Genomic DNA, 24,520 nt, shown 5'->3' on the forward strand with positions numbered 1-24,520 from the left:
TGACGTCCAGCACCGGTCTCCAACCTCCTGTCTTCTTGGCCACAAGAAAGAGACGGTTGTAGAAGCCCGGGGATTGATGGTCCCGGACTATAACCACTGCCTTCTTCTGCACAAGTAGCGACACCTCCTGTTGCAATGCTAGCCTCTTGTCCTCTTCTTTGTAGTTGGGAGAGAGGTTGATGGGCGATGTGGTCAGAGGTGGTTTGAGGCAGAATGGAATCCTGTAACCGTTCCTCAGCCAACTGACAGACTGTGCGTCTGCACCTCTCTTCTCCCAGGCTCGCCAGAAGATCTTGAGTCTGGCTCCTACTGTTGTCTGGAGAAACGGAGAGTCAGTTCTTTCCCTTAGATGTCCTGGATCCTTTCCTAGACTTGCTCCTGTGAGAGTCTGGACGGGAGCTTCCTCGGCTGGGGGCTCTACCACGAAAGGGCGGTATGAACCTCGTAGCCGGGGTATCAGCCACTGGGGAGCGATAAGTCTTGGGGACTGAGGTGGCAACCTTAGACTTACGAGCCGATGAGGCTACAAGATCGTGCGTATCCTTTTGTATCAGGGCAGCAGACAAATCCTTAACTAGCTCTTCGGGAAAGAGGAACTTCGAGAGCGGAGCAAAAAGGAGTTGTGACCGTTGGCAAGGTGTAATGCTGGCGGAAAGGAAGGTACACAGTTGTTCCCTTTTCTTCAACACCCCTGATACAAACAACGACGCTAGCTCGCCCGATCCATCTCTGATGGCCTTATCCATGCAGGACATTAATAGCATGGCAGAATCTTTGTCCGCAGGAGAGGTTTTCTTGCTGAGGGCCCCCAGGCACCAGTCGAGAAAGTTGAACATTTCAAATGCTCTGAACATCCCTTTCAGTAAGTGATCCAGGTCTGAGAAGGTCCAACAAACCTTCGAGCGTCTCATAGCAGTTCTCCGAGGCGAGTCCACCAGACTTGAGAAGTCAGCCTGGGCAGAGGCAGGTACTCCCAAGCCTGGTGCTTCCCCTGTGGCATACCAAACGCTCGCTTTCGAAGTGAGCTTCGTTGGAGGGAACATGAAGGAAGTCTTGCCAAGGTGTTGTTTAGACTGCAGCCACTCCCCTAAGATCCTTAAAGCCCTCTTGGAGGATCTAGCTAGGACAAGCTTAGTATAGGAGGACTTAGCTTGTTGTACGCCTAGCGAAAACTCAGATGGTGGAGAGCGGGGAATAGCAGAGACAAAGTGGTCTGGATAAATCTCCCTGAGTAGAGCCAAGACCTTACGAAAATCAATAGACTGTGGAGAAAGCTTGGATTCGTCCACGTCTGATGAGGGATCAAGGTGTGCCTCCTCATCATCCGACACCTCATCACCAGAGTGTAGCGAAGAGATCGGACAAGAATGCTGAACCGCAGAGTCAGAACGGGTAGGAACAATAACAGTGGTTTCCTCTTCCAGTAACTGTTGAGGGAAAACCTGAGGCTCAGACTGCAAAGGCTGAACAACAGACGAAGCAGAAGGAAGGCGCATGGGTGAAGGAGGTTGACTCCTAGCAAGAGAGGTTGAACCCAAGGATTGCGCTTGCTGAGCGGAGGACGGAGGCGGAGTAGCCCGTTCCTGTTCCTGTGAGATGAGCGGAGCATGATGAGGTTGAGGCTGCGCAGAACAAGGTAAAGTTCTCGCAAGCTGAGGCTCCTGAGGCGCAAGTCCAGGGTGTAGAGGAGCTTGCCTTGAGGAGGGTTGAGCTCGCTGCAGCGATGGCTGAGCAGACTGACTCATGGAAGGGAGAGGTTGTTGTACCCCAACCGAGAGTTGCACCACTGGTGGAGCAGCAAGGGGAGGAGGAGGAAGAGTGGAATAACCCTCCTGATCCCAAAGTAAAGGTTGCCTTAAAGAAGGCTGAGGCTGAACACCACTGGGAACAGCGAACTCCGAAAGTGGTTCAACATCGTACGCCTGGCAGATAGTGCTGCGACCAGGCGGAGCGAGCGCAGGCGGGGCGAGCACAGGCGGAGCGAGAACAGGCGGAGGGAGTGTAGGCGGAGGCGGAGGTGCAACACTCTCAGCCCGACACTCACGCATCAAGTCCGAAAGCTGTGCTTGCATGGACTGAAGCAGGGTCCACTTGGGATCGGCAGAAACGATAGTAGACTGAGGTAAAGCCTTAACAGTCGAGCTCTGTTGTGGCAGAACCTTACTCCTCTTGGGCGGAGTACAGTCGACAGATGACTGAGGCGAGTCAGAGCTGAGCCAATGACTGCAACCTGGCTGAGCACTCGCGGACTGGACTCTACGTTTAAGCGGTCTCGAGACCTGAGACCAACGTTTCTTCCCTGACAGTTGATCAGCGGACGAGAATAAGACGGGCTCAATCGTCTGCAGGTGGGAGTGACGGTCTTTGGAAGACACGCCCGCAACCACCGAGGATAGTTCTGTGCGCCTAACAAGGCCTGCCGAACCCTTAAGCCCTTCGACATTGCTTCTCCCCTGGGCATGGGAGCTTGCAAGAGGTCCCGGACTGGGAGGACGACTGGCTCGCACAGAAAAATCCTCACGCACCACACTGGCACTAACACTAGCACTTGGCACTGCACCGACACTAGCACTCGTCACAGCACTGGCACTAACTCCACCCACTGCACTCTTGACCTTCAGTTCTTTAACTTCGGCCATCAGAGACTTATGGTCACTTACCACTGATTCTACTTTATCGCCTAAAGCCTGAATAGCACGCAAAACAACTGACATATCAGGCGGAGGGCACACAGTAGGTTCGGGGGTAGCCACTACAGGGGTAGGAAAAGGTAGGGGATCATGAGGTGAGGAAAACATAGAAGAGTGAGAAGAACTCCTCCTAACTCTACCTCTCTCTAACTTAGTTGAATATTTTAAAAGACGGACAAATTCCAATTCCGAAAGTCCGGCGCATTCCTCACATCGATTTTCTAACTGACAGGGCCTGTCCCTACAGTCAGAACAAGCGGTGTGAGGATCTACCAAGGCCTTCGGAATACGCCTATTGCAAGACCTACATCGTCTATGGGAGGGGGCTTGCGAAATGTCAGACATCTTGTAATCCAAAGAGTTAGCCAAAGGGGGATCCAAAAACAAGCAAAAATCGTTAACCGTTATATCAGAACTATATAAAAGCTATCTAGCTAATATAAGAAGGATTCCAGTAATGCGACAGCCGTTAATCTGAGAGAATACTTCACCAAATATCCGTGAATAAACTCGAAGACCATAAGCGTATCCCAGAACGTCTAGCCGGAAGCACGACAGAGGAATAATTGAGGAGGTGTCAACAACAAGTAATTGAGTACCTGGCCACAGGTGGCGCTGGTAAGTACACCCCCTTCTAGTATTGTGATAGCTGGCGTATCCCTCCATAGAATTCTGTCGGGCAACGGAGTTGACAGCTACATGATTATCGGGTAAGTTTAATATTGAAAATTACCTTTTATTTGTAATTTGCAAACACAGATAGTCAGTGAAATTTATCTTTTCCTGGCTTACCTATTGGGACAGTATTACTGTAAGATGTTTCCACGCCTTTGGAAATACAGGTTTGGTCCAAAGATGATTATCAAAATCTAATGGATAAGCCTTTGCCAAAAGGGAATAGATTTCCTATCATATGAAAATTTATATCATCTTTACCAGGGGTTGTTGAACTACAGTTTGATATTGCAAATTCCCCCTCCACTTCAGTAAATCATGTATTCTAGTAGATATCTTCCACAGCATCAAAATTCATTGTTATTGCTTCTTCTCATCATTTAATGGATCTACAGTGGGTATCCAAAACTATTAATTGTTCTTATGTACAGTGAACCCTCGCTACTTCGCGGTTCGACCATCGCGGATTCACCACTTCGCGGATTTTTTCCATAACCCATATATATACAGTAATATACATATATATATATATATATATATATATATATATATATATGTATGCATGTATTTATGTATATATGTATGTATGTATATGTGTATACATATAAATATATATATATATATATATATATATATATATATATATATATATATATATATATATATATATATATATATATATATACACACACACACACACACATATATATATATATATATATATATATATATATATATATATATATATATATATATATATATATATATATATCTAAAGTAGGAAGATGTGATGTAGTTCTAAGGGAAAAGTATGGGAAATATGTTTGGGTAATAAGCAAAGCTCTACCTCCAGTTTGTTTCTTCATTATGATCAGAGATAAACGTAAACAAAACATTGGTTGCCATTTTTTATCGTGCTTTTTAGCGTGTTTAGGAAACGCATGATATAAAATCCCCTTTAATATTTGTGCCTGTTTTAGTTTAGGGTACTGTAGTACATGCATTAAGTGTTCTGTACATTAAAGGGTAGTTTGTTAACAGTACTACGTACAAGGGAAGGTTTTAAAAGTCTGAATATACATGTTGAATAAATAGGTAAATATGGTGTCACTACTTCGCGGATTTTCACCTATCGCGGCCGGGTCTGGAACCTATCTACCGCGATAAATGAGGGTTCACTATATCTAATATTGCATGCAATGATAAATGGAATTGCTTAAGTATTATGAATTAGTGACTCATTATGCATTAATGCATCTTTAGCAGATCTGCTGTAGGAATCATCGATTTTCTAGAATTTCTGCCACACTTTCTGCATTTGAAGTATTTTCTGATATGCTAGACACATTTGTGTCAATAGGTTATCCTGCCTATTATTGAGTCTTTTCTAAACTTAGGAGAAATTCTATCAAAATGGATTTTCATTATAAAATGAAATTTTATTGCATACTTACCGAACAATTATATAGCTGTAGGTTCCTACGACAGCAGACAATAGATTCAAAACCACCACGGTGGCGCCGCCATCGCTTATCTAAGTAACGTCATCTCCTTCCACTCAAGGGAGCTATAGGTACAACTGTCCAGGTAACATCAATTCGTTCTGCCCAGCCATCCACTAGTGGGGAAGAGGTAGGGCTTTAATTAATAATTGTTTGGTAAGTATGCAATAAAATTTCATTTTATAATGAAAATCCATTTTTATTGCAGTGTCTTACCGAACAATTATATAGCTGATTACCCATTGCAAGGATGGGGGGCTGTGGATGTAAGTTTTACTTCAACAATAACACATGATTATTGAAAATAAAGTAAGCCCAAAAGCACTTAGTGCCTGTTGTACCTTACTTTGTAAGAGAGCTACTGCAGGAGAATACTGCCTCTGGTCGGTGCTCATCTTACATAGTAGGGGACTTGGAATATGACCAATGATTGCCTCTACATGGAGTGGAAGATCCTCGTAGTCATGGTGTTCACCGTTGACTTAACGAAGATACAATAAAACATTGCCCTTGCCCTGGGCTAAGACCAGAAAATAACCAACATGAAAAAACTGTCACCTACACCAAAATAAAAACCTTTACCCACCAAAACTAACAATAAAATGACTGGTGAGTACTCCAGGTACATTGTACCCCCAGACTTCCCTTTAACTTTTCAACCTTGATACAAGGTGAAACATAGGTTAATAGAGGGAGCAACCCCCTTTGTCGTTCCTCCCAACAACATGCCAGCTACCGAAAGCAGACCGAGAGACTTACAATCTTCAAACACTGTCTCGATTTCTTTCAAATAATGCGTCGCAAACACTGATTTAGACCTCCAATAGGTACTTCACAGGATAGCGGATAGCGACAAGTTGTGTCGAAAAGCGAGAGAATTCGCTACCGCTCGAACTTCGTGTGCTTTCACTCTCAGTAAAGGAAACACTGCGTCGTTAGCTTGAGAATGTGCTTCTACAATTAATTCTCTCAGAAAACTCTGTTCTGCGGAGATAATATCTTAATGCCCGCACGGGACATGAGTCGTTCTTCTTCTTCCTGGCCTATCAAGTCTGTCAGGTTTTGGAGATTCGTGGGCACGGATTAGAAAAGTTGCGCGAATAATGTATGTGCGACGAATCGCAACATTACTTACTTTTACGGGTTTATTTCTCGCCCTCCATCAGACACTAAGAATCTGTTCAGGCAGGCCTTGATGTGTGAAAATAATTTCTTTCAGTTTATATTTTGCTCTGTATCTCTTCATTTATTCGCTAGCATTTGTATTCAAGCTTGATAGTTTTCTGATCACTATTATAACACTTTCCAAAGAGATAAGTCTTCAGGTTTTTCTTGAAAGCTCCCACATTATTGCTGAAAGAATTTTGATCGTTGACTAACTGTAATATTTTCTTGAATGAGAGCGAACATGTTCTCAAACAAAATATACAGTTATAGAGGAGATCATTTCACCTTTGGTTTACCCCTCCTCTTTATGTGAGGAGCTACCCAGTGTTCATTACACAGAAACAGATGTCTGGTTACCTGTGGGTGGAGTTAGAAACGTTCGTAAACGTAATGAAAAATTACCCACGCTGTTGCTATCGTTCTTTTAACGTTAGCAAAAAACGTTCCTTCGGGACTAATTGTTCGAAACAATAACCCTGTAAGGATAGAATAAAAAGGTCTCAGAAACCTATCATGTAAAAAGCAAGTCGTTATACCCAGGGTACAATGACGGGGGAGGCTGCCTCCATCAAACGGTAGAACCGAGTTTAAGACAATAACCTCACGGTTTTGTCTTGGCTAGAGCGCATGCTCCAGGACGGCCTACAGCCTTCATGATGTTTAAACAACACCCATTGAAGTTTTGTAAGCACTTCCCAGGAATGAGTCTCCCGAAAAGGGTGAAGTCTTGTATGTGGGAGTTTGCTTCAAGAATGCCAAATATAATTGCGATCGACCGCTTACCCGAAGGGGTTGCCATCGAACGCTTTCTCGCTAGTGAGAAAACTACCGTCTAAATCATGCAAGGCCTGCCAGGGAAATGAACTGGAATGTAAATAATTTTTAATTCCTCACTCATTTCCGTCTGCTAACCCAACCATTCGAAGTGGGAAGGTGGAGGAAAGAGACGGTGGTTCGTTCGAAAACGAAAGCATCGGTGCTGGCGAAAACAGACTAGCTGATATAGTAATCAGCTGGGAGTGTAGAGTGACGCAACAAGTCACGCCTTTGGAAGACCCATTCCGTAGAGGGGGGGAGGTCGACCATAGAGTTTTCAGAAACCTCTGGATTGCGGAAACCGAGAAATTCGGATGAGAAACTAGGGGTTCAGAATCTATTTGTGAATACCTTTCTCACGAACTTAAGGAATATTGTGCCGAGAACCCGCAGGAACTCTGTCGCTTATTCCTGACGGAATTTTCAGGAATCGTGTTACGTGACCAGGACCCAAAGGAACTGTGTCATAGTTACCTGTAGAGATTCGTAAACCCTTAGGCAGCAGGCATCCCTCTGTCATCATAGTAAAACTCTTGATGACGATGGGCGCGCGCGAACAATTCACGGGATGAGAGTTCGAAAACTCTGTCATAAGAGTAAAACTCTTGCGCACTCATGAACACTTCGTGCAACGAGAGTTCGAAAAACTCTACCATAAGAGTTGTTCGTGCACTTTAACTGATTGCGTGCGCCTAGTTGTTCGTGCGCACTCAGTTGGTCGTGCGCGCCAATATGGTCCTGCGCGCCACATATCCATTCTAACGGCAGTACTTGAAGAAGGCCAACACGTTCATTTTCCCTTGAACAAATCGAGGGATCAGCGTAACCTGACCAGATGTAACCACTTTCCCAGAGGAGTCAACGCTCGCGTAAATGCTTGCGGTGCTGTCGAGAGGCCAAAGCAAAGAGCTTGAAACTGGTAGATTTTGCCCATGAACACAAACCGAAGATATTTCCTGGAGTTCTGATGAATCAGAATGAGGAAATATGCATCCTGCCTATCCAGGGATACCATCCAGTCCCCTTGACGAAGGGATTCCAACACTGAACGAGTCGTTTCCATATTGAATTTGGTCTTCTGGACGAACAAATTCAGTGCGCTTACATCCAGTACGGGCCTCCAGTCCCCCGATTCCTTTGGGACTATGAACAGACAGTTGTAAAACCCCGGGGATGGTCTGTCGCTTATCTCCTCTATGACCGCCTTCTGTACGAGAATCTCTATTTCTCTGGTTAAGGCTACCAACTTCTCCCAGCCTGGCGAGTAGGCGGGTAATGTGATGGGAACATTGGATAGAGGCAGAGTGTCTTTGAAAGGAATGGAGTAACCGAACCGGGGGACTTGTGTGACCCACGGCTCTGCCCCTCTGCGACTCCATTCCTCCCAATAAAGGCTCAACCTGCCCCCTACTTGAGCAAGAAACATTGAAGAATCACTTGGATGATTTCGTGTCAGGTTTGGTCGAGGACTTGGTTGGGTGTCGTAAATTAAATCGAGGCCTGACGAATGGTCTAGACCTACCCCCTCGAAAGGGTTTCTCCTGCAAAGGTGATACCGAGGTGGTAGTCGCCACAGTCGAGGGTTTAATCCGCTTAGAAGACTGTGCAAGAAAGTCATTAGTAGACTTCTTCTCTAGTGCGGAAAGAATCTTGGTCACTATTTCTTCTGGAAAAAGATGATCCTTGTCGAGAGGAGAAAACAAAAGGGTGGACTTCTGAGACGAAGCGACTCCTTTCAAAACAAACGAACATCAGAGCTGTCTTTTCTTGAGAGTCCCGAATGCAAAGAGAGAGGACAGTTCATCGCAACCATCCCGAACTGATTTGTCAGCACATGACAAAACCCCAAGCCTGTCCGATGCCAGGTCTTCCTGAAGAGTAGAGCAATCCTCTATTTTTGTAGTGAGAGCTCCGATCGTCCAGTCCAAGAAACTCATAATTTCTAAAACCTTGAAAATATTCTTTACCAAATGGTCTAACTCGGGCGATGTAAAGAATATTTTAGCTGCTGCAAACGCGCATCTCCTATTTGCATCCACCAAGCCAGAGAAGTCCCCCTGAGAGGAGGCAGACACTCCCATAGAAGGGGCTTTCCCGGTTACATAGAACCTGTACCTCTTCTTAATAAGTTTCGACAGAGGATAGGCGAAAGTTGCTTTCCCTTGATCTCTCTTGACCTTCAACCAATCTTCTATATCACGAAACGAATGTTTAGCAGCCTTGGAAAGAACGAGCTTCGGGAGAAGAGGATCGAAATTCTTCCTTCTCATCAGGAAAACCCTAGTTTTGCACCCTCCGGCGCAAAACCTAACTACTGAAAGACTAGAGTCCGACATGATGGTATGACCACAAAATTGTAGAAAAGAAAATTCAGCTTCAATCCTACAACACAGAGTTTGAATACTTCACCGATATTGGAGAGATAATGCTCCCCAACAAATGAAGAAAAAAGTCTGAACCGAACACCGATGTTCACCAGAAGCCGGCAGAGAACGAATTGATGTTACCTGGACAGTTGTACCTATAGCTCCCTTAAGTAGAGGGAGATGACGTCACCTACATAAGCGATGGCGGCGCCACCGCGGTAGTTTTGAATCTATTGTCTGCCATCGTAGGGAACCTACAGCTATATAATTGTTCGGTAAGACACAGCAATAAAAACATAGTTTCAATACACTAATTGCTAAGACTATATCAACAAGTTTATCCTTTCTATTTCCTAGCATTAGAAGATCAGTAATCAAATTTTTAAATCTTTCATTTAAGATTTTTAATATTCATCCAATTGCATATTTTTCCTTTATTAATTGGGTTAGTGTATCTGATCACCATGGGACCGAGTGTGTCATTGGTCGGGCATTAATCAGAGGCATAGATTTGTCAGCTGATTGCATGATGAAGTTTACATAGGTATCATTTGTTACATCATGATCTTATGAATAATTAAAAGGAGGCACTTGACTCACATAATAGTTAAATCTATGCCAGTCGGATTTACAAGTAAGATAATAATGAATAGGAGGACCCGGTGTGTCTTAATGTAGTTGTTAAAATAGGAAAATGGTCATTGCTATAAATGTGTTCGAGGGTGTTCCAATCAAATAAACTGTATCAACAATATTTTTGGAACAAATAGAGTTAAGTTTATTAAGGAATGTGTTCCATAAGATTTTGAGTAATAAGTGCTAGTATTTCCCTCATTTAATATATAAAGATTATGATTATTTACAATTTGTTTAATGTTGGAGCCATTAGTATCATTAGTATCAAAATTATTGTCCCAGAAAGGATTATGGGCATTAAAGTCTCCAATTATTAGGAAATCTTCTTGTATACATGGGAATTGTCTAAATTTTGAAAATTATAGTAACAAATGGGTTGTTTACAAATATCAAATGAGTTATTATTCAGATGTAATTCAACTCCAGATTATTGAAATTCTTAAGTGTTAAAGATCAAAACATCATAAGTTACTGTACTTTGCTGTGAATATACACAACAGTCCCTAATGTCCCAACAGAAGGAATCAGTGAGATGCTCGAGTGTAATTTCCTACTGAAGGGATAATATTGTTAGTATGGTGCAGGCATATTACAATAGTGTTATAATTTTCCAAAAGTCTTTGATTTTCTCTTAGATGCAAACAGGTTTTAAGACCATTAATATTAAATTGGATTATGTATCAATTGATTATTAAAGCAATGGAGATGAATTTCTACTGGATAAAGTGCTATTTCTGTTTATTTTGCTAGAGTTGGGTTTCTGTTTAACTGTGCTACCATCCCACTTTATTAGGATTTGATTCTTTAGATATAATCTTCTGATGTTTACTATGATTATCAATTGCTTTCCGATTATCATCATTTTGATATTGGCTCAGTTTTTCTATATATATTTTCAAGATGAAAAGTGCCTATGGCATGCTTCTTTTTTAGATGATCAACATACATACAACCAGCATTGTGAGTTTCTAATCTACCCTACTGGTTTTCTTCTTGACAAAGTTTTCAATCAGATTTCTAATTCTATGTATAATTACACTTTGAAAATCATGAAATTCAAATATAAAACAATCACTGAAGCTGCATGAAATTTTGTGGGCTGCTTTATTCTCAGATTGTTTTGTGTAGAATTGATGATTTACAGTTATGTCAGTCTGATAATGGATTTATTTCTTTTAGGGGTGTTTTGTTAATTAGGTTTCCTTCAGCTATTTGTGAATTACATGGATTCTTATGGACCTAAACCCTTACCACATGCTTAGTAGCATAATTAGTTGCGGTGTCAGGATCAGATTGAGAGGATGTGAGTCGTGGCAATGTTTCAGTTTCCCCAGTATTTGAATTTGGTACATTTATAAATGAGCCTTCAAGTAGATTGGCTATAGAGGAAACATCTTTGGGTTTGGTCAAACTTTCCTCATTACTTGCTTGTTTTATTCTTTTGGAATCATTGTACTTTCAAGTACCTATTTTTCTTCATAGATTCTGATTTTGGGGGTTTAAAGTTCTACCATCTCCACTTTGGAAAGGTCTTCTGTGATGATGGTGGTGTCATTAGTAGCTGTTCTGTAAATGATTCTGGGCGGATTGCTTAAATTGATAAATTTGAGAGCCCTCTTGCCAATCACACAGCTTCAACACTGAAATTCTATTCTGTGTTGAAGCTCAGTGACTACACCAAGGCATTTTCTCATTAAGAGGAAGCAATATTAGTATTGCTCTGTTTCAAAGGCACTCATGAATGGCAGAGGCAAGGGACAGTGACAGTGCCCTAGCAAGGAGGACAATGCCCAAGAGATTGACCACATATGCATATGATCAGCCCCCAAGACCCCTCTCCACCCAAGCTTGGGACCTTGAAGGGCTAGGCAATGGCTGCTGATGACTCAGCAGGTAGACCTATAGGTTCCCCCAAACCAGCCCCCATCCTTAGCTCACAAGGATGGTGAGGTTGCAAAAGCTGCTAGATCCTCGAGCGGGACTCAAACCCCAGTCTAGCGATCACTAGGCAGGGACGTTTCCAATAGGTAACCACAACCCCTATGGCGTACATTCTATAATATATATTTTTTTCCAATTAAGGCGTATACAGTGTACTGTATTTTATAAAATAAACTATCAAACAATTGATAATCTAGCCTATTATCCATGTAACTTTGCAACCATTAGGGTCTTGGAATGTATTACCCACGGTTAATGAGTTTGTACTTTACATTATTTAGCAAAACCATATCAAATTTATGCATTTAAGACAATATATACTAAATACAGTGATAAGTTTTATGAATGAACTAAAGAAATAGACACAAAGTTTTGTATCATTAAAATATGTAATACTAACAGGAATAAATTAAAAAAAAAAGTAATCCTTCCTGATGGAAAATCTATAGGATCCTTGGAGTAATAAGGGATTTTGACGAAGGAAAAATCTATTTCTGGGAAGAGGCCTGTGACGCCCGGTGAAAGGTCCTTCTTTGTACCTTTCCAAATATAAATCTTCCAAATATACTAGAGAAAGATAAAAGCATGGAATGCAGAGGTTACAACCCTCGTGCGAACACCTTGTAGGTGTCGTGTATTAAACAAAGGCGTGCGAAAACCACTATTCACAGGCTGTCTTCCATTTAGATAATCCCTTCATCAATGGGGAGGGCCGTGACAGGCCCTAGAGAACATAGTTGAACTACCCCACCGACACCTACCACGCACGCCCTCTAGGACATCCTTCTGCAAGAACATATGGCTTGGCAAGGAAAAAAGGGGGTGGGTCCGTACCAAATAACCGGGAAGGGTTTCACCGGGCGTCACAGGCCTCTTCCCAGAAATAGATTTTTCCTTCGTCAAAATCCCTTTTCTGGGGCGGCCTGTGACGGCCAGTGAAAATATACCAGAGAATGCCTTCCAAGCCCAATACCATAATAACATAATAAGGAGAAAACAAACACCATGTACAGTAAGCCAATAATATAATACTGTAAGTAAACATAAAATCATAAACTAGCCATAGGCATAGGGGACGTAATGCTAAAATAATATGAAGACAAGGGATCACCTGAGTGTCCAGTCGCAAAAGGTATCAATCTTACATGTCTAAGCATATCTAAACTTTAAAGGAATGGTAATTACAATAACAGTTAAATCATAGCAATTAAACATGGTAAAATAACTTAGGGCTAACGAACCATCCAGGAGAGTGGCGACGTGGTGTGAGAGGTGATTAGGAGGGAGGAGAGAAGAGATGGAATAAAGAAATAATCAGAGTTTAATGGGGAGAGATAAGACTCCCCGCTGCAACCGTAGGGTATTTGAGGGCCTGTAAGTTCTTTAGATAGTGGCGTTTGAAAACCACAGGAGATTTCCAACCCGTATATTTTTCAAGGTCATCAAAGTCCATGTTCTGGAAGTAATTGATGGAGGTAGCTATTGACCGTATATCATGAGCATGGGGAAATGATTCCGGGTTAGCATGTTTAATGAAGTAGAGGATTTGTTGTCTGATACCTTGAATGGTCATAGTACCCCCTTGTTCCCTGATAAATAAGGGGCCAGACGAGCGGGTGGCAGATCTAGCTAAAAAGGTCCTGAGAGTAGTGACTGGACACAGCGAAGGATCCTGGGGAAGAGAGATAATCTTCCAAGGAGACCACCTATTTTGCGGGTCCTCATTTTTAGCTAGGAAAGATGTCTGGGGAAAGCAGTACTTCGCCTGTAGGGAGGAAATCTATGTTTTCCGGGTTACGTGAGAGAGCTGCTAGTTCTGAGATTCTAGCACCTGAGGCCATAGCTGTTAGAAATAGAGTCTTCCTAAGCAGAGTGATATAAGAGCAGGACTCGTTGTCCGTGTCTGACGCGAGTTTGAGGACACTGTTCAGAGACCAAGAGACTTTTTGCGGCCGATCCAAAGGCCGAAGCCTAGCACATGCTTTTGGATAGGAATCAGCCATGTTAATGTTAAACCCAACCAGGAAGATCTTCTTCAAGGCTGACTTGATGGTAGTTATAGTGCTAGCTGCCAAGCCCTTGTCAAATAGGAACCTAAAAAACGAGATGGCTAAATTCGGAGTCATATGAGTGTGGTCTGAATTCTTTAGGAAATCTGCTAATTTCTTAACAGCCGAATCATATTGACGAATTGTCGAGTCCCTTTTGTCCGCTTCGATGAAGAGAACGTTTTCCGGGTCAATGTTTGCGTCTTTACGAGCTGCAAACTTCATGAAGTCCACAAAGTTAGGGTTTTGGCTATCCTTGAGGAATCTGACACAGTCTGTGTTTGGATTACTTGGGTTAGTTTGGGGAATGGAATCCGGAAGGGTCGGAGTTTCAACTCGAGGAGGAGAGGAAACCAACTGCTCTTTGGCCAGTGAGGTGCTACTAAGGCCACTGCCCCCCGGAAGGAGCGTAGTTTGTGCAATACTTTCATTAGAAGATTCACTGGTGGAAATAGGTAAATCTTCCTCCAATGGTTCCAATCCAGGGTTAATGCGTCTATGGCATAAGCCTGAGGGTCCATGTTTGGTGTCACATAACACGGAAGTTTGTGATTCATCTGAGTTGCGAATAGATCTACCTGAAGGCCCGGAACCAGCCTGAGTATCCAACGGAATGAAATTATGTCCAGAGACCATTCTGATTCCAGTGGTTTCGTCCTGGATAGTGAGTCCGCTATCACATTCTGGACTCCAGCTAGGTGGGTTGCTGACAGGAACCAGTTCTTTTCTGCTGCCAAGGCAAAGATAGTGACCAGGATCTGATTCAGGTTGGGCAACTTTGATCCTCCTCTGTTGATGCAGTGTACTACGGCTGTGCTGTCTAACACTACTCTGATGTGGGTCGACCTCGGAGGAGAGAGTCTCTTCAGGGTCAAGAACACTGCCATGGCTTCAAGAACATTGATATGGAACTGTTTCATGGCGGGTGACCAAGAGCCCTGAAACAGCTGCCGTTCGTAGTAACCCCCCCCCCCATCCACTCAGAGACGCGTCTGTATAAATTGTCACTTGTGGGGGTGGGAATTGAAGAGGAACCAATTTGGAGAGGTTCTTCGGTTCGGACCATGGCTGTAGTCTCATTTTCAAGACAGAGGGGATCTTCGAGACCTTGTCTCTTAAAGGTACTGTGGCTCTCTTTCTCCAAACTCGATTGATGTCTTTGAGTTTGGCTTTCAATAGTCGATCTGTTACTGAAGCGAATTGAAGAAGGCCGAGGATTCTTTCTAAGGCTCTTCTGGACACCTGTTTGTGTTTGAGAAAATTCTTGATCTTGGAAGCTATTTCTCTTACCTTTTTGGGAGGTAGAGCCAGCTTGTGCCGTGCAAGGTCCCACTGTATGCCTAAGCAATCGAAGCGGTCTGATGGTAGTAGGCGGGATTTTTGGAGATTGACCCGAAATCCCAGGTCGGCGAGAAAACGAAGTACTTTCTTCGTAGCTCTGTTGCATTCCAGGGCTGACCGAGCCCAAATAAGCCAATCGTCCAGATAAGCAACGATCTGAATCCCTTGGTTCCTGAGTTGTTCTAACACTGTCTCTCCCAGTTTCGTGAATATCCTGGGTGCAATGTTGAGGCCAAAGGGCATGACTTTGAACGCAAAGGCTTTCCTGCCTAGACGGAAACCTAGGTAAGGAGAGAAGTTTCAAGCTATTGCTACGTGATAATAGGCGTCGGTAAGATCGATAGAGGTGGTGACGGCCCCACGGGGAAGCAGGGTCCGTACCTGAGAGATGGTCAACATCCGGAACCTGTCGCAGAGGATGTAAGAATTTAGCTTTGACAAGTCCAGGACCACTCTCAATGCTGACGAGCCTTTCTTCGGAACTGTGAACAGGTGGCCTTGGAACTTCAGCGATCGAACCCGTTTGATTGCTTTTTTCTTTAGTAACTCGGTGGTGTACTCTCTCAGAATGGTAGTGGGTCTCTGGAAGAAGGCCACTGGTGGAGGAGGAGAACCTTGTGACCATTTCCACCCCAAGCCTTTGGAGACTATTCTGTGAGCCCACGGACTGAAGGTCCAATGGCCTCGAAAGGGGTAAAGTCTCCCCCCTACCGGGACTATATCATTGCGAGGGAGTGAATATGGGTCCCTTCCCTCCTCGAGAACCCCTTGTCCTAGGTCCGCCTCGTTGACGGAACTGTCCTCTAGCCCTGTAGCTACCTCTCTGGTGTCCACGAAAGGGACCTGAGGGTTCGTAGCTAGGGTTGTATGCGGGTGAGGGCATCCAAACGGGGTTGGGTTGGGTACCTGGGGGAGCAGTGAGGTAGACCACCTGTTGAGGGTGCTTCGGTTGTAGAGGTGACGAAGCAGCGGGAGACACTGAAGACGAGTGGGTAACTGACGATTGCTGGTAGTGACCTCGGCTCGTCTTGTAAGGGGCAAACCTCTGTTTCTTCCTGAAGAAGGTTTGCTTTTGAACCTCAACCCTCCTTTTGGCAGTGAGGCCCCACCTCGCTTGCAAATTTTGGTTTGCTCTCGCAGCGTCTTGTAGTACCTTGTTCACCTCCTCCTGAGGAAAAAGGTTCTTACCCCAGCAGGGGGAAGCTATCAGTCTGTTCGGTTCATGCCTGATCGAGGCCTCAGATAGAACGTGTTTCCTGCAACTAACCCGAGCCGAACAAAACTCGTGTAAGTTGATTTGGAAGGACAGAGACAGGTTCTTTGTGAATACCCGGAACAAGGTCTCGGTCGGATAAAGCGAGGCTAGAGACTCCACGGAGGTAATGGAGTGGAGAGACCTAGCTAACCTATTCCGTGCCTCAAACTCAGTCTTGAGAAGATTTTCTGGTAATTTGGGAAGCTTCTCGGAAAACAGATTAGAGGCGCAGTCTGGGTCTAACTTCCCTACTGTGAAAGTAGAGGGGGCATCATCCCAGATAGTAACGGTACTCGGAATGAGCATGGAGGTGGGATCCGTCTCTTTAAGAGCCGGCATGACAGAACCTTCTTTGATAGCTTGAAAAGTAAGAGCTGCCACTTTATCTGTAATAGGCAAGGTAATAACTGGAGAGGCTGTAAATATGGTGTAGGCTCCTTTGTGTGGGGTGAGCTTGGAATTAGTGCACCCCCAGTCTGACAACGTCCTGGCCCAGAGAGCTTGGGCCTGCTCTTTAGGAAATATTACCGTTTCCTTCGGTACCTTGTCTAACCTAACCAAGGCATGTTCTTTCAATCGGATGAAGCCGTTGAATGGGAATTCTAGTCCCGGAGGATAAAATTCTAGGTCCTCTAGAGGACGGGTGCCTATGCCCTCCAGAGTTATGGCACCATCAATATATGGAGCATGTAAGGCAAACCTCCAAGGGTTGTTTTTCTCGAAGGGGGTAACTTCGATGCGTCCAGGGCTGAAGGAGGAGGCATCTGAGTTCCGGAACGGATGAGACTCGCCACCATATCTTTGAGCTCCGTCATAGCTCCTTGGTCTGTCCTAGACTGTTGTTGTAGATGCTGTTGTATCTGTTCTTTCACAATATCCCTGACCATGGCGGCGGATAAAGCGCTCTAACGAAGCCCTGGACTTAGCGGACTTCGACTTTTTAGGAGTCACGGTTTTAGGTACAGTAATATGAACATCAGGATCCTTTGAGGGTCCCGGGACCGGTGACACTGATAATGGCAAAGCTGAAGGCTTAAAGGTACGTAGTGGCTTCACCTTGGGTTGTACAGGAACGGAGGGACCTCGAGGAGAAGCCGTAGGTTTATCAAAGCCGTGAAAGGAAGTAGTAGAGGAAGGAGTGTGGGGTGAAAGGGGGTCCACCAACTCAACACCACCTACCTGCTCATCCATGGGTTCGTCATCCAGATCTAGAAAGGGCTCGGCCTCCGTCACTAAAACCTCTTCCTCCGTTAGAATGGTTGCTCTAACCACCTCAATTAACGGGGCCGCTGTCTCCGGTGGAACTGCTGCAGTAGTAGAGCCTGGGAATAGGCGAGAAGCCATGTCTCCATCAAGGAGATAGGGTGCGCCAGACGGCGCATTCCTCCCAAAACCTGACACCCAAGGACGGAGAGTAGCTCTTGCCTCCCGGAGAGATTCATCATCAGCCTGAAAGAGGAGAGGGGATTAATGATGAAGCAAAAACTGATGTAAATATATAAAGACCAATTAATTCCTCGCAAAGGATATTAACAGGAACAAACTAGAACCAACTTACCTCCTCGCTCAGGAGTAGGGATGACAGCTCATAGCAGAGCATGCATGACTCCGGGAACCATATCATGTAGGGGGCTTGTCCCGGTTCCCGAGAGAAGGATATGGCGCAATGGGCATGGGACCGGCATAGATCATGGCCCATGGGATCAGTAAAGGCAGCGGAGCAGCCCTAGGCAGCGCAGCGGACTTTCTGTAAAAGAAAGAAGACATAAGTCTGGATGTTACTTGAGATACTGGTCAGTGACATATGAATCCACAGAAAACACTAAATCTTAATTATGTGTGAGTATGGTAGTAGCTAGCACCTTAATATATTAAGAAATTATATTAATAATCAGTAACCACGTAACATGAATCTATAATCTTCATCGGTATCACATTGTTAACTTCGGTTCTGAACGTGATTGATCTCTGTTTGTACCGGAGATCCGGTAGCAAAGGCCCGTCATCGTGATATCGTGACTGTCACCGGTACGATAACATTAACCTCAATTCTGAATGTCTGTGTTATCTCCAGTGAAGCCGGAGATTCGATGAAAAAGGGGCCGTAATAGTGTAATTGTGATCAAACATGACAAAGGTTCGTGTGCAAAAGGCCTCAGCCGGAGTCTGAGTGCCGGATTTCACCGTTGCACTCCAAATATCTGACTAGTTCTCACCCAATGAGTATCCATTATAGGGGAGTATAACTCAAGGCGGAGCTAAGGGTGTCGGTATAAAACGACCCCAATTAATGACTCATACACTAACGTACCTATTAATAGTGCTAGCTATATTAACAGTAACCACATCAATAAAACGAGTACAGTATAACATTAAACGTACTATCATCAACTCGGATAATAAGAGGAGGCCTGAATAACTCGTGATCGTATAAAAACGGAAAACGGGAAATTCACCTCTCTTACTCGAGCTAACAAAGAAAACGAGAGAAGGGGTAACTCATATCTGTAGAACAGGAAACGAGCACTCTATGCTCTCGCTCTCAAGGTTACATGATAAAAAACCAACATCACACAATAATATGATAAGAAATATAATAAAATTGATTGCTTTTTTCTTAGCAATTGTAATAACCAAGAACGAAGAATAACGACAACAAAACAAATAAACAAAGATATAGTCTAAATCGAGCCTTCCCGAGGCGAGTACAAAACTAACAGACTAAATTGCTATTCTTCGTAGGTCCAAATTGGACTTGCTAGCAAATAAATACCATAGTAAAAACTAATAATAATTAATGATAATACAAATGGTCATAAAACGTAAGTGATATAACCTAGATGACAGAGTACCAGATGGGCAATAATAACTTGAAAATTTACCGAAGCGAACATAACCCAAAATGGCTGCCGATACCGAAGCAGGACAATCGCTTCCAAAACTGGAAACAGAACAAATGCCCGGTACTGCAATAAGCTGTCAAAACAAACTATGGTACTTAACATTGGTAAGGGTGAAGTAGCAACGTCAGTCATGTTGAATTAACGAGAAACACTTCGAAAAACACTGTGCAAAAACAATCTCAACTTGCGGGCAAGTCCAAAATCAGAAGGATGACCTAGAGGGCGTGCGTGGTAGGTGTCGGTGGGGTAGTTCAACTATGTTCTCTAGGGCCTGTCACGGCCCTCCCCATTGATGAAGGGATTATCTAAATGGAAGACAGCCTGTGAATAGTGGTTTTCGGACGCCTTTGTTTAATACACGACACCTACAAGGTGTTCGCGCGAGGGTTGTAACCTCTGCATTCCATGCTTTTATCTTTCTCTAGTATATTTGGAAGATTTATATTAGGAAAGGTACAAAGAAGGACCTTTCACCGGCCGTCACAGGCCGCCCCAGAAATAACTATGTTCATGAATGCATAAAGAACGCCCAAAGGTACCCTGACAATTGCACGAATTTGTGGCACGCATTGTCACGACTCGAGTCGTGAACTGGCGTGAACTTGTCGTGAACTGGAGTGAACTCGTCGTGAACCTGTCGTGACATCGTGGCATGTCGTGGCGAGAAGTTTGAAATGTTCAAAATTTTGGTCACGACAAAATTTTCGTGAACTATGCGCGAACTGTTCATGAACGCGTCGTGAACTCGTCGGGACGATGCGGGAGGATGCGTGCCAGTGCGTGGCAATGCGTGCCATACCACGACTGTCACGAACTGCCACGAATAGTTCACGAACAGTTCACATCGAGTTCACGAGTAATTGACGCCATGTTCAAGAATATGAGTGCATCGCAGCGTGGCTGCGCCTTCCCACTGACATGGTCCCGTGTACTTCACGCATTGATGGCACGAGCAGTTCACGACTAGTTTACACACTTCACGAACAGTTTGCGCATGGCATGAGGAGTTCACGACCAGTTCACGACCAGTTTACGACCAGTTTACGACCAGTTCACGCCAGTTCACGACCAGTTCACGCCAGTTCACGACCAGTTCACGCTAGTTCACGACTACTCCGCGACAGTGCGCTCGCGTCGGTGTTGGGGGTATATATAGAGCTTCGAGGACACTGCTCGCCATTCCAGAGCTCGCCAGCGAAGAGACAACATGCCTAAAAAGCTGAGAAAAGGAAGGGGGAGAAGGCCAGAAGCCAACAGGCTAGAGGCAGAGACCGCTGATAGAGATAATTCTCCTCACTCATCAATATCAAGTCTCGATCTCGTGATCCCGGAGACACAGCAGGATATAAGCCAGAGACAGCCATCCAGTGAGGACGAGATGAAGCAGAAGAAGCGGGTCCGGATGTCAAAGAAAGAAATCCCTGACTACCACTGGACAGAAGAGGCAAAGACTAGGTTGACCGACCTTGTGAAGGAGAACCCCATGCTGTTTGACAAGAAGCACAAGGAGTGGATCAACGTGGTAGCCAAGAACAGCCGGTGGGAACAACTTGGAGGGCGGCTGGAGCCTCCTGCCACTGGTGCCCAATGCAAGAAGCGTTACGAGAACTTGAGGACCAGGGTGGGGAAGGTTATGAAGAAGAAGAAGAAGAGTGGAGCTGGCCAGCCGCAAAGGAGTGCTCGTGAGGACCAGATCATGGAGACATGGTCTTTCCTCATACAACACATCGTCCGGGGAGAGACAGTCCCCAGTGAGCAGTTTGCTGGCTCAGAGTCAGGTGCAGTGACGGTCAGCGACGGAGACGATGATGAAGTGAGGTCCACAGGTTCCCACAGCCAAGCATCTACTAGCACCTGGAAGGACAAGGGCAAGGGGAAGCGGTCCAGCCCAACAACAGACACCACACCCAGCGACACCTGGGTGTCCCACAAGGACATCAGTACTGTAGTGGAAAATATGAGAATCCCAATGTCTACATGTAGATTGTATTCCAGTTTCATCCATTGTTTTTGACATAGAATGTGCAATATGTTGCATTGAAATGCTGTACTAAATTGTAACAATGTTTGTATGTTTCAGATCATGTCCAAAGCAGATTCCTTGGGGACCTTGTTCACCGGCCAGCACAAGATCGTTCACGATTTTTCGTGCCTGCTGGAAGGCCACATGCATGCCATCCCAGAGGACTACTGGCATGAATTCCAGATAGACTGCCTCAACCTTGTACACCGCTACAGGCAGCGGTGTCAGGTCTTCCAGCAGCCACATCAACAACCAATCATGATGACCTGGCCAGGCCCACAACAGCAGCAACCTTGGCAGCCCCCTCAGCAGCCGCATTTCTGGCATCCACCTCAACCAGCAACCTTGCAGGCACTGCCAGAGCAGCAGCAGCAGCATTGTCCAGCCAGTCATCCATCCTGGATGCCGCCCCAGTCACCACAGTATTCAGGCCAGTCTTCCTGGCTCCGTACCACAGAGTGACAACCAAGGATGCCACCTCCACCGTCAGCCACCCTTGTCCAGGTTCCTTCACCATCAACTTCATTATCGTCACCCACCCTTGTCCAGGCTCCTTCACCAACACCTTCATTGTCATCGCTGTCAGCCACATTCAAGACACCTCTGACACCACTCAGCTTCCCGGTCCTGACCCTGGGGTCCATCGAGAGTAACCTAGAAGAGGGCATGTCACCCTCACCCCTCTACACCTCCAAGGAACTCAACACCCCACCAGTCCAGGAGGCATCCCCACGCAGCGGTAAAACTATCAGCAAGGACACTGACAGAGATGAGATGTGACACTTGTAAATATTTGTAAATAATTGGACTGTGATACTTGTACATATTTGATGTTTGCTGTTTTAATGTAAATAAAATGCTTTCTTATTTCAAAACAATTGTAAATAATTGGACTGTGATACTTGTACATATTTGATGTCTGCTGTTAAAATGCTTTCTTATTTAAAAAAATAAAGGGCAACAAAAAAATACACACAAAAAAGATACGTTTCTTTTATTTAAAAAATGGAACAACTCTGGATGCAGCTCATGGAGCTACTACAATTCTCTCTTGCCAAGGGACAGCACCAGCAGGGGACATGTAGTAATGTGAAAGGTAGTCTCGCTGATCCTTTGCATCCTTCTGGGTATGATGGCCATTTAGAGGCACCAGCCCCTGCAGGTGTTGCTCAGTCCTCCATCCACCAGGGATCAGATCATGTGTGTCCGGATCTTCGTAGTGGGTATCTGATGAGGATGAGGTGTTGCAGGACACAGGCACACATGGTGATCAGGTTGATGGTGTTGGGGACTGCTGCATCGTTGTGTAGAAGCAATGGAACCTTTGACTTAAAATTCCAAAGGCATTCTCAACGACACGTCGGGCACGAGACAACCTGTAGCTATATATGCGTTCTCGTAGGACTTGTGACCGATGGGAGAATGGTTTCATCCTCCAGGTTCGGAGAGCAAAGGCGTCATCCCCTACGAAGTGATAGGGCACTGGGTGGTCATCATTAGGGAGTGGTTCTGGTTGAGGCACTCCAGCTCTGTTGTCTTCTACAGCATCATGCTGGGTACAGTTGCTCCATGTTCCTCCATCCGACGCACCACCCTCTGCCCCAACATCCACATAGAGGAACTTGTAGGTAGCATCTGCCACTACCATCAGTACAATGCTGTGGAAGCCCTTGTAGTTGTAGTAGTAAGAGCCAGCATTGTGTGGCTTCTTTAAGGCAATGTGCTTTCCATCCACAGCCCCCAGACAGTTGTGGTAATTCCATCTGGAGCTGAACCTGGCTGCAACTTCCTTCCAGTCCTCTTCAGTTTTGGGGCAGCGCAGCACTTCGTCCTTGTAGACCGCGATGATGGCTTTACACACCTCAGGTATGAACTTGCAGATGGTACTTGCTTCAACCCTGAAGCTGTCCTGCAGACTTTGATAGGAATTTCCAGTGGCTAAAAAGCGGAAGGTGGCAGCCAGCTTGAGTCCAACTTGAAGCGGTTCCCTCATGAAGGTGGACTGCTTCTGCAGGTGAGGGATTAACTTCTCAACCATCTCTTGGAACAGGTCAGGTGTGATTATGAGGTAATTTTTGTAGCCCCTTTGATCTTCCTTGTGGAGTTCAGTCAGTAGACTGTCATACTGTCCAAACTCGTGCCTTCTGGTTAACCATTCCCTGACCCACACTTTCCTTTGTATCTTTCTTCGAGGTGGGGTTGCCTTTTGTTTCTCTTCTTCCTCTGCCAGCCTTTTCTGCTGCTCTCCAACAATGGCTAGAGCAGCTGCCAGGTATAGGTATCTTCTCCTCTTTGCAATGGTGTCTCTGACAGTAAGCATTGTTGTCTCTTCCACAGCCAATCCAAGAATGTCCTCGGGTTGGAGAAGCCCCGTTTTTATATGGCGTGGCCAAGTCGGCACGACACCATCCGCATTGCGTGAACTCGTCGTGCCAATGCGGGAAGTGCGCAAACTATGCGTGAACTCGTCTTAAACTCGTCGTGCCAGTTCGTGTCAATGTGAACACGAACGGGCACGCATTCGTGAACTATTCGTGAACTATGCGTGAACTCGTCGTGAACAATGCGGGAACCTCCCAGTTCGTGCCACAAAATGTAACAAATTGCCGCGACAAATTCGTGGCAAAAAGTCGTGCAAGTGTCAGCCTGGCTTAACTCTGCTGCAAAAACATGGAGATTTCTGTACGCACAAAGAGTATTATTGCTCAACTGTCCTTTTATTTTAACAGGGACTAAAGTACAGTATTTGGAATGTTTTCATAGCACAAAAATGGCTATTATATTATGTAGGCTAATGAATTTCTGGTGAGAAAAAATTCATAAAACATAAATAATCATATCACATATTCTATCTTCATGGCATTTAGGATTTTCCTTCCATCTTACTCTAAAGCATGCAAAATATTATCAAAATCATAACTTTTAGAGTATAAATTGAGCTCACATTTAGACATACCGATACCATCTGCTCCTGCTTCTCCCATAGGTAAAGTTTCTTCATTAGTAACATTGATAATTTTTGTTGGTTCAGAAGTATCTTCCATATTATGAAGATGTATTTTATTTGAGCTGACTGAACTGGAAAGACTTTCTTCCCCACCACCTGCCTCCTGAAAAAAAATTAAAATACTTGAAAATCAATTTTTGCCAATAGAAA

General features: G+C 44.7%; 1 protein-coding gene across 4 annotated transcripts in view; it reads right to left on the reverse strand.

Moving 5' to 3' along the window:
- LOC137625967 (late secretory pathway protein AVL9 homolog) overlaps positions 1-24,520 on the reverse strand; it is a 463,937-nt gene that overhangs the window by 201,607 nt on the left and 237,810 nt on the right. For 3 of the 4 annotated variants that reach the window (XM_068357038.1, XM_068357039.1, XM_068357036.1), the window contains one exon: positions 24,308-24,473. In XM_068357038.1, coding sequence (XP_068213139.1) covers positions 24,308-24,473 — 166 coding nt within the window. The remainder of the gene's footprint in view (positions 1-24,307; positions 24,474-24,520) is intronic. The other variant, XM_068357037.1, reaches the window with a different exon arrangement.

Source organism: Palaemon carinicauda, chromosome 33 (genome assembly GCF_036898095.1).
Source record: "Palaemon carinicauda isolate YSFRI2023 chromosome 33, ASM3689809v2, whole genome shotgun sequence".
In the NCBI taxonomy this organism is placed as follows: domain Eukaryota; kingdom Metazoa; phylum Arthropoda; class Malacostraca; order Decapoda; family Palaemonidae; genus Palaemon; species Palaemon carinicauda.